General features: G+C 41.7%; 1 protein-coding gene across 1 annotated transcript; it reads left to right on the forward strand.

Annotated features, from left to right (window-relative positions):
• Window positions 1–328: 328 nt before the first annotated feature.
• ro60 (Ro60, Y RNA binding protein) lies at window positions 329–10,696 on the forward strand. Its single transcript, XM_014988828.2, has 9 exons — window positions 329–992; window positions 2,510–3,101; window positions 4,200–4,420; window positions 5,355–5,501; window positions 5,581–5,718; window positions 5,800–5,916; window positions 6,164–6,280; window positions 7,089–7,235; window positions 8,353–10,696. Exons 1-9 carry the CDS (start codon window positions 783–785, stop codon window positions 8,503–8,505), a joined length of 1,842 nt encoding a protein of 613 aa, XP_014844314.2. The 5' UTR covers window positions 329–782; the 3' UTR covers window positions 8,506–10,696.
• The last annotated feature ends 249 nt before the right edge of the window (window positions 10,697–10,945 follow it).

Here is a 10,945-nt window from a genome sequence, read left to right on the forward strand (position 1 = left end):
TAAGAAGCTGGAAAAGACTTCAAACAGGAGCAGAGCTTCACCTTCCAGCAGGATGATGGAACACAATGACTAGATATTCATGTGTTGTCCTGGTCAAAGTCCACATCTGAATCCAATTGAGAATGAGTGGCAAGAATAGAGAAAATGTTGTTTACAGATACTTTTGCATCCACTTTTAGGTTACACTTAAGTTTTGTAGGTAGCCTGGTAAAAACTAGCCACTTGTTCTATGCTTGGTTTAATAAAGAAATTGTGACATGTACCAGTTCGACGCTATAAAGCTTACCAGAAATTACCTGAGCTGTAAACAACCATCCTCCACTGAGAAGAGAAAAGTTTCAAGCTGAACAAGGCTGTTAATGTTAATTCAATATTTGGAGGCGTAGTCAACACAAACTGAAGGGCTTCGTCCAATTCTGCTGCCATTGCTAAAACTACTGCCATAGTAGTAGGCAGACTGCAATTGCAAAACAGCTCAGAAATCGATGTCATTGTTCAGAACTTCTCTTTCTGTTTGCTGAATTGTTATAATTCAACCCGAGAAGCAAGCTTAATGGGAGAACCTTCAGAGATGAGAATCAAGCGGAACTAAGGCTTTGGTCAGGCTTTATTTTATTTTATTTTTTAGCGTTAGTGGTTATCTGTAGAGATATGGTGTTATTTATGTTTTTGCTAAAGGCGTGGCTATGAATTTACTTGTAATGGTTATTGTTTGGGTTGGGGATAAATGTGGTGACTAAAATGAATGAAAGTCAATACAAAGTCCTAATAAAGGCAAAAGTATGAAGTTATGCGTGTGGGAGAGAGAAAGAAAGAAATCGAGAGGGAGAGGCAGAGCGAGAGATAACATGGTGTGTAGTGTAGTGTGTGACAGTATCCCAGCATCCACTGCGCCCCACCCTCGTTCCCCCGATTACGTCACTGCCAACCGGAGGGCAGGCCTCGCTCCATCAGGCTGCATCAAAACTTTCGCACTGTGCAAATATCTCGCGGTAAGTATTTATTCAGAATTTATTGCTAATTAGTGTTATTTTTAAATACCAGCATCATACGTCAGCCGTTAAATCGACAGTGTTGTTGGAAGGCGACCAGCCTCTGCTAGCTCCGCTCGCCGGAGTCCAGGTGGATGAAAAGTGCTGAGATTTATCTGATAGTTTGGGCTAAAGGAGACAGTGGCTAAAAGCGCTCGGCTCTTTTGTTATGCTTTTATGAGTAGGTGGGATATGTATCGCGACATAACTACTGTAAACAGCAGTTTCGTACATTTACGAGCTTATAATTATTACTATTTTATTTATTTATTTTTTACATCTGAACCAACAAAACCAGCAGAGCAAAGCTTCGGTTCTCTGGTGCCTGGTTAACTAGTTTAGTTACTAAAGCTGGAACTGGGAATGTTAGCTTAGCATAGATTCATATGCTAGTTAGCAGGGTGGGATCTCTGAAGTTGACAACTTTGGAACAGCGAAGCCTTCACACATCTCCAGTGTGTGTGTCGGTGTGGCTCCTCGCTGTGGTTTGTGTATCATCATGTCTTCTAATCGGCTTTAATCTATTTCCGTCAGGGCACGGAGGCAGCGAGGAAACGATGCTAGTATGTAAAAGTCAGTGTTGACCTGCATGTATCTGCTGGGTCTGATCTCTGCACAATCCCGGAATGTGGCAGCACCGGCTATTTAGCAGGATGGATACACTCTTGTTTTTCACCCTGCCACACACACACACACACACACACACACACACACACACACACACACCTACATACATACAACGAGAAAGTAAATTAATATTTCCACATGTGATTGGTAGAGATGCACCAGTTATTTCCCCTGAGTAAAATTACAAATATGTTATTGCTACTCATCAATTCCTTAAAAAATCTGCAATTATTTTGGTTCTACACATCAACCAACAGCATGGACTATTTTAAAAAAAAGTTTTAATAAAAATCACATAAAGGCTACAGACAATTTAAATTTTAATTCCTTTATTTTCTGTTGGATTCAGTTATTTCCTCTGAAAAAAGTCACTAAAGCACATTTGTTTTTCCCTTGATGTGTTAAACAATTAGATCTTAGTAGAAAAATCAGAAAATTGGCAAAAAAAACAAAAAACAAAACAAGAAAGGAAAATTATACACTGAATGGCGCATCCAATGTATGTAGCAGGGCCGGCCCAAGCCTATTTGGGGGTCTATGTAGATTTTCAGTTGGGGGGCCCTTCTTACCAACATGTCAACACCAACTATTCTTTAAAATTCCTAAGCTACTCTGTGTGTGACTTACTTAATATCCCCCTGGTGGTGCGAGGGTCCTAAGCAGCTGCTTAACTTGCATAATTCCTTCTGTGGTCGGCTCCAGTGCTTATTAAAAAGTAGAGCTTTAAAAATAAGCAACATATCTGAATGTAAAAGTATACCATGCCCACAAACTAAAACAACAGAGATGCTGACCTGTTATTTCACCAGACGTCGTGTGAATCATTTTTATTTCGCCCTCCTCTGACCCAGGCCTTCTCCAACACAGCAATGGAGCCATCAGAAAACACCACCAGCAACCACGCCCCGAATTCAACAGGCGCCGAGGGCTCATGGGAGATCAGCGACAAGACCAGACTGTGCCGCTTCCTCTGCTACGGCTCAGAGGGAGAAATCTACACTGCCAGAGAGCAGGGCCGCGTCGCCACGGAGACCGCCGGAGCCCTGCTGTCGCTGCTGCAGGAGGGGAGAGGCGCAGAGGCGGTGGAGGAGGCCAAGCGGTTCGCCCAAGGCGGCCGCGCCGTCAGGCCGGGGCCGGCCCTTTTTGCCCTGGCCTTGTGCTCGCAGCATTCAGAGCTGAAGACGAGGCAGGCGGCTTTCAAAGCCCTGAGGGAGGTCTGCCGGGACCCGGCCCACTTGTTCTCCTTCGTCCAGTACAAGAAGGAGCTGAAAGAGGGCATGAAATGCGGGATTTGGGGGCGCGCCCTGAGGAAGGCCGTGTCCGACTGGTACAATGAGCAGGACCCCCTGAGTCTGGCTGCGGCGGTGACCAGGTGTAAGCAGAGAGAGGGCTGGTCGCACCAGGACCTGCTCAGGCTCTCCCACACCAAACCGGCCACAGAGGGTGAGCTAGGGGCGATCAAATGAAAAAAAAAAAAAAAAAGGCACCCTGTGTGGAGTTTGGAACTGCTGCCTGCAGGAGCAATGAGAGATTTATTACAAGTCACACATAATGACATCAGCTGCGTCTCCATTAATCATAAAATTGCGCGAATTGATTTGACGAAAATAAGTTCACTTAATGGAAACGCTAATTTTGAAAACATGGCAGTGGCGCGTTTTCATTTTTACCGATAAAGTTTTTTAATAAAACGTTTTTTTTGTACTGGTATCAGGAGGTTTTTTTGCTGTATGAAGATGAGTGCGTTTCGCAAAACTACAGTAGAAACACTTTTTTTTTCACATCACACGAATCACATGATCAACAGCCAGATGTGACCGCTGGCAGAAACCACAAACACACAAACACTCATGTAGCTGCTTTCTTCCGTCGGTGCCTTGACTGATTATTAATATCTTATTGTGTGAAGCTTATTTTTGTGTGATTTTAATTTAATTTCTTAATGACAAAACGCAATTGTAAAATTATTTTTTACATTAGCAGAATATTGACAAAGATTTGCACACATTTGTAATGCTACTGGTAAAAAAATCAGAAGGTCTTTTTTTTTTGCAAATGAAAAAAGTTGGTGCTCCATCACCACATTGTGTCTCTGTGCTCATCTAAGGGGAATGCTGCACGTCTCTCAAAGGGAATCATTTAGAAATAGGGATGCAAGTTATCAATGGAGATGATGTAAAGTTGATTGGTCTTATCATTAAATTTATACAAGTTTCCTTTAGTATCAAGAGGCTCAACCATATTTCTTTAACTTTAAAGGCTGAAAAACACAATGTGCTAAATTTAAAAAAAAAGATGCATATTTGAACCATTTTTGCATCAGCTGTGTTACATAGCCTATTAATTGTTTGCATCCCTATTTAGAAACACATTATAGCATTAAGAGCTTGAAAACAATGAGCTGCTTTTTTTTTCGTTAAACGCTCGTGTTTTTAAAGTGAAATTCCATTATCACACAAGAATAAGAGACGAGCGAGAAACAGGTTGCAGCGTTCCACGTTTTGACTGTTAACGGTGACGACCGACTCTTTGTGTTTCCAGCTGTTGCCTTGATCAGCAAATATGTAACAAAAGGGTGGAAGGAGGTCCAGGCGGCTTACGCCGACAAAGAGAAATCGGAGGAAGTGGTCAAAGTGCTCTCCTATCTGGAAGTGGTGGAAAAGGTCAAGCACAGCTGTGACGAAGTGGAGGTCAGCGGTTTAATAGAGGAGCACAAGCTGGAGAGGGAGCAGCTGCTAACAGACCACCTGAGGTCAAAACAGGTACGCTGCTTTTCTTTGACACTTTCATCGGCGAGGCCATGTCTGCAATTTCAACAAATTAGACAGAAAGGGGAGATTTTTCAGTCTACAGGTTTTCTAACAATGAAGCTGTTTTATAGCCGACACGGTGCAACGGACTTAGTAAGCTGGAATAGAGTTTGAATGAAATCCACGTCCGGCGATGTGGATTTCCCTTTTCACTTGTCTTTGGAGTGGAGCCCTGAGATGCAGCAAAAACGTCAGTGCATGAAGCTTAATGTTGGGTAAGGAGCTGTAATCCTGGGGGTTTGTGGTGGTTTAAATTGTGCCTCAAAACATAAACACCTTACAATGTCATAACTGTACCCATCCGTATCCCCAAAAATGTCTTTGAGCCCCCAGTAGAAGTTCACTATCACTTAACGAATCACTGTTATGAATATATTTGAGAGCTAACACTGTAAAATCCTGTTCGATCAACATTTAAATGTCTAGATTTCAAATGATATTTAACGATGACCCCAGAAGACCACCAGGTTTCCTGAACCGGGTTCCTAACTTGCAGAAATACTTTATGAAAACTTAAAAACTTTGAAAGAATGAAACGGCGAAGTACCAAAACGGCCAGGATCTAAGCTAACACTGATGCTGAAATCGGCCAACTTTGAATGTTGCTCTTGCAGAAATGGCTTCCATACCGACAATTCTGTTAGTGCTTGGGTGTGGTGCGTTCACTGACCAGACCAAAGGTCAAACTCTTTAGCTTCCATCTCGCTAGTCACTGGTCTGTTGATAAGAAAATGACATAAACTATTCTTGTTTTAGGAAGGTGACGATATAGAATAAACCTAAATAAGTACCATTTACAGCTTAAACAGGTATGGTACCTGGTTAACACTAAATTAAAGAAACTGGAAATCTGGTAAATGCAAACTTTTACTCTTTTATTTTGAAGGTGTGGAGTACCCTGCTGAAAGAGATATCCCTGCATTCCATTCTTAAAATCCTGGGAAAGATGACGTCCAACAAACTTCTTGAGCCACGGAGCGCCGAGACCCAAACCATCTGTGAGAGACTCCAGAACGAGTCGTCGCTAAAGAAGGTACCACCATAAACATCCTCCAGCAGCGTCACTGTTTTCTGTGCTGCACGTGAAAACGTTTCCGTTTTCGACCCTCCAGGCCAACATCCACCCTTTCAGCATCCTTTTGGCTTCGGAAAACTATAAACGAGGCCAAGGCTTCCAGGGGAAAACGAAGTGGGAAGCGGACGGTAGCATCCTCAAAGCCATGGACTGGGCTTTTTATACAAGCTTTCAGGTGAGTTTTCTGGGTCTCAGAGTTCCTCCTCAGCCGTCGGCTTCTTACTAAGAACATGGCCGCTCTCGTTCCGATCCTCAGAACGTGGAGCCCGTCGGGAAGCGCTTCGTCGTGGCTGTAGACGTGGGCACATCGCTGACCAGCATCGTTCCGGGAACGGCGATTAGCACGGCGGTTGCAGCTGCAGCCATAACCATGGTGAGCCCGGAGCAGAGTGAGGGAGAGTTTACGCTGTAGCAGAAGGAACAGCTGCGTCTGCCGGCGCATACTGGGAATTGCTGGCAAATTCTTTCCTCGACACGTTTTTCCACAGGGCCCCTCAGAGGTTATTAGCTGGGGAAAGTGACATCACAAAAACAAACGGAAGAGTTTTGTTAAGAAGTACTGAAGAGAGGCAGAGTTAGATTTGTTGTTTTGTTTTTGTTTTTATGTCCGTTTGCTGCAGATTTTTGCTCGGACAGAATCCAACACGCAGGTCCTGGCCTTCTCTGAGGGCGCTGTGGTTCCGTGCTCTCTTTCTGCAGATATGTCGCTTGCAGAAGTGACTGCTGAGCTGGTTAAGGTAAGACGTACCGCTGTTTTCTCTCTTTCTCCAGGTGTAGAAGCAGGCTTCTGGTGTGTCCACTGGTCATTTCTATGCTGCTTTCTGTCCTCTACTTCTGCTTCTATTGAAGAATTGAAGGGTGGCTATACTCTTAAATATCTAAGTAAAAGAAATAACGCACAGAGACGTAGTTCTTGCTGCTAGGCCATAGACGAGCCGGAGATTTATTACACTACCACGGATTCCTCATTACAGTTTCTTCAGTTCAGTACTCAAAAATCTTCCATAGTCTCAACACAAAAAATCTCCTCAAAGTCTTAACATCAACCTTTTTTATACTTTCTCATCTTCATCAGTGTGTGTTGGAAAGTTTCAACCAATGGCGTGCTACTGTTGTTTTCCAGAAAGATTCTGGCACGCTTTATACTGAGTGTGTATTGGGCTTTAGATGCTTTAGATGGTTTTCTTTATCTAAAGCATCATCTTTAAGCTGTATTCTGTATTAATTCTGGGCATTTTTGTCTGACATTTAAGTTTGTTTGATCAAAAACTTTTAAATGTAACCAATAAAATAGCAAAAACTGAAGAAAAATTAAAGAAATTGCACTCATACTGCCATGCACGTGCAACACGTTAGTGGGAACCGAGGCGCTTTGCTGCCCTCTGCAGGTCACTTGTGGTAATTGAGCGCCACTCTCCTGTCTGAATTGAAAACTTGACAATTTCCCACCCGGATTCTTTTTTATTTTTTTACCCCACAACTGTTGCCTGTTGGAGCCACAGTTAGCCTGATAACAGATGTTTCTGTTGAACTTTTCTCTTCCAGTTCCCCAGCGGCAGCACAGACTGCACCCTTCCTGTCACGTGGGCCACAGAAAATGGGAAGTCTGTGGACATGTTCATCATTCTGACCAACAACCCACTGTGGACGTTTACGGCCAGCCCACTGGACTCTCTGAAGAAACACAGACATGTAGGTTTGTCTCTGTGAGACACTTTGATGTTTTAGCTCTTTCACTACCTGACTCTGTCAGCTGAAGCATTTTAGTGCAAATGAGCTACATTTGAACACATTGCTGCTGGCAACAGCTACAATGTTGTCTCAGGTTTTAGATTTACAGTAAATTCACTGTAAACAGAATAATCTGTCCCTCCAGGATGTCGCAATGTGTTTTGGGGATTGTTGTGGCCTAAAGCGACTTATTTTGCTGCATCTTTTTAAAAACGTTGTGGTCTAAGTTGCTTTTGTTTTGTTTTTTACTTTATTTTTGTAATAAGATAGTCTTACAAAATTCCAACCAACCCAGAACCCCAGTGGCAGTTTTAGCTTCACCTGGTTCAAATTCTGTAACAAAAAAAAAAAAAAAATCTTAAGCACCTTTTGTTATTATCAATTATTAATGGGGGAAAAAATAACACCGTATTGATGTTGAGTCCAGCAGAAACGGCTGAACGTTACACATGTTGATGGTAGAATAATTTTTTTTTCAGCTTTAAATGCATTTTGTGCTACAAATGATGAAACACTTACCAAAGGAAACCTGTTATTGCATTTTACACAATCCAATGTTGATTTTCCTATGTAAAAAAAAAGACTAGAATTATTAGTTTATTTGCATCTTTTAATGTATTTCTAACATTGCATAAAAATGAGAATAACTTATAGAATAATCAATTACCAAAATAATTGTTAGCTGTGGTCTTACTGTGTGTTTTTTTATTCTACCTCTTCTAAACAGGTTACAGTTGTCATGGGTGCCCTACACTGCCCCCTACTGTCTAGGAGAATACGGGCTGCAGAAGTTGTCAGCCTGATTCTGTGCAGAATGTTAATGCATGAAGCATAAACGGAGTTTCACAGTTAACTGAACTGTCTTTAATTTCACAACACACAGAACTCCATGTACCAGTGACCTTTGGTCATTTTAAAAGGCCAACCCCCCCCCCCCCCCCACACACACACACACACACACACACACACACACACACACACACACACACACACACACACAAGTCTAGAGATGATGGGTGTTTTTTATAAAACCAGAATTTTCCAAACAAAACATTCTTCTCTTCCTCCTCACCTACAGGCATCAGGTACAGACTCCAAGCTGGTGATGTGCGGCCTGACCTCCATCGGCCACGCCATCGCAGACACAGAGGACAGGGGCTTACTCAGCATCTGCGGCTTTGACCTCGGAGCGTTCAGCGTCATCCGGAACCTCGCTCTCGACCTTATCTGACCTGACCCGACCCCATCCAATCCAACAAAATCCGAGTCTCAGAGACACAGAGTTCTGGAGTAACTAATCTCCCTCTCAAAGGAAAAAAAAAAGAAAAAAAAATACTGACACTTACAATTCCAAATTTTTGTATTCCGTTCTGACAAAGCGTCCAGCAGGCTGGACGGTTCTCCAGCGACGTCACAAGGTGCCGATACAGGGTATGGTTCATGTGGCACGACTACACAGCAGGCCAGTTCTGGTTCTGGTTCTGGGTAAGACACTAACATCTCTCATTTCCAGCTAGAAGATGAAGTCATAATGTTGGGTTATTTTAAGGTGGTTTCTTGTAGTTTTTTTTATTACTCTGGTAGCAGGCTTGAGGTAAAGTAGGTGAATTCTGAAGCTGGAACTAATTTTATGTAGTATGTTTATAAATTATTAACCGATCTGTGGAAATGAAGATGAGAGGACAAGAGGAAGCACCAAAAAGTCCACAGGATAACCCTGTTCTGTGTAATTTTTATGATTTATTTAGATTTTATTTGAATACTAACACTAGATTCATTTTAGAATGTTTTAGATTTATTCCTGTTTAGCCTCTCGATCACTTTTGTTATATCAGAGTAGTCTCTCTCTCTCTGTCGATCTACTGTCCTGATTAAAAGTTTACATCCATTCATCAGGCACATAAATGCCACAATAATTTAGAGCTTTTATTGTTTTATTTCAATCTGTTGGAATGACTGTGTTTATAAAAACAACAATTAAGTGCACAAGTTTGAATGTAACGCGGATTATCTTTAATCCACATGGTTCGTAGCACATATAATCTGCATTTACAAACAAATATTACTGGTTGCTTTTTTTCCCTTGGTCTCTGTAATTTTGATGCAATGTGGATTAGGAAAAAAAAATCACAATATTCACATTTTATTTAAACTTAATGATCCAATTCTTGTTTTAAACATCTCCTGACAACATGCTGTATAATCAATCCACTCTGGAAAAAACAATGGTTTAAACGCATCGATGAAACACTAAAGTTGAAGATATTCAAACCTGTGATGGGTGGATGTCAAGTTCCGACTGGCACTGTACGTCAGGGTGTTCCCTTTGAAATGGGATAACCTGTTTTTTTTGAAGGAGTGTTGTGGTTTTTTGTTTTGTTTTGTTTTTTTTCTGAGCAACAAAATTATGCAAATGTCAAGGACTTCAACAGATTTTGGTGAAAGTTGAGATAAATTGGCTCAGTTTCTCGTTTTAGTCAAAAATCTATGCATCGCCATTAGATAGGGGTGCACCGATTGCAGGGTTCTGGCCGATCAACCAATATTTATAAAGCCTGATTCCAGTTTTGACTTTTTTTTTTTTTTGTCTGAAAGTTGGCAAAATACAGTGTCAAAATCACTTAAGTTGGCAACAGCTTGGTGACTGCTGTTTACCCCGCATGTTCCGATGTGACCAGTCCAGAACAAAACGGGACAGTGGTTCGTTTTCACGTCTTAACAGAGGAAATCAGGTAGATGAAATCAGTTTCAGGTACAAGTATCGGCCGATCGCCTAAAATGAAGTTAACTTGGGCCGATTTCTTGGTGCACCCCTACAACTAGAACAGTACTGCATCATGTTAAGATTAATTGTAGCTGGGTAAGAAGAACTGTTCACCATGACTGATTCTGCTAAAGTTGCACTGCTGTATCTTTAATTTATTTGCAAAAACTAACAACTGCAACTATTGTGGAATGAATCAAATCGAATATACCTTTTGAAGTCATGAAATTGTTTAGATTTAAGCAATCCGATTTCTATTTCACCATTAACTGATCCCACCATGCTCACTGTGTCGGTAGCAGAAGCATTCAAACTGTAGTAATTACAGACGTCGCTCACTAAACTCGTCAATCATCCCGGTGTGGTCGGCTGTATAACACGATTCTCAACCCTTGAACTGTCAAGGCAATATTTACTTTCTTTCCATATAGACTTAACCTGTAAAAGTCTGACGTAACTGTTCCATAACTACTGTCGCTACGGCATCTGTAGTCTTCACAGGAGAGAGTAGAATTGAGGTGTTGTTCACGAGAGTTTCTCTACTGTGGTTCACTTCTTTTCCCGCCATGTTGTCTGTTATTTGACTTGTTACATGAGCATTTTGATTGTAGTGGCAACGTAATCCCATCCCTAATAAACATTTATGCTGCTCTTGAAACCCTGTGTTCATGTCTGATGAATCTCTGACGTAAAGAGTTGCCAACTTTTGAGAGGAGCTGTGAAGTAAGACGGTGGGAGTTGATATTTAGCGAAATTTAAAGATGTTACTGAATGAAGAGAACAAAGTGGCTGAGTTAAGAATTGGTTGCTCTTGATCTTAGGCCATGATTTGGAACTGGAAAATGGTTTATTTCAGAGGTAAAGACAACCAAAAGGACGAGGCACCTGGCACAAGCGGACAAAATGA

The sequence above is a fragment of the Poecilia mexicana genome, unplaced genomic scaffold (genome assembly GCF_051168715.1).
Source record: "Poecilia mexicana isolate PSO_F unplaced genomic scaffold, ASM5116871v1 scaffold_17, whole genome shotgun sequence".
Classification (NCBI taxonomy): Eukaryota; Metazoa; Chordata; class Actinopteri; order Cyprinodontiformes; family Poeciliidae; genus Poecilia; species Poecilia mexicana.

Bases quoted from the DNA above. Each gene is read 5' to 3' on its own strand.
- ro60 (XM_014988828.2), top strand. From the start codon at position 783: ATGAAGTTATGCGTGTGGGAGAGAGAAAGAAAGAAATCGAGAGGGAGA. The intron at 5,719-5,799 runs GTGAGTTTTCTG...TCCGATCCTCAG, and splicing joins CTTTTTATACAAGCTTTCAG to AACGTGGAGCCCGTCGGGAA. The intron at 5,917-6,163 runs GTGAGCCCGGAG...CGTTTGCTGCAG, and splicing joins CAGCTGCAGCCATAACCATG to ATTTTTGCTCGGACAGAATC.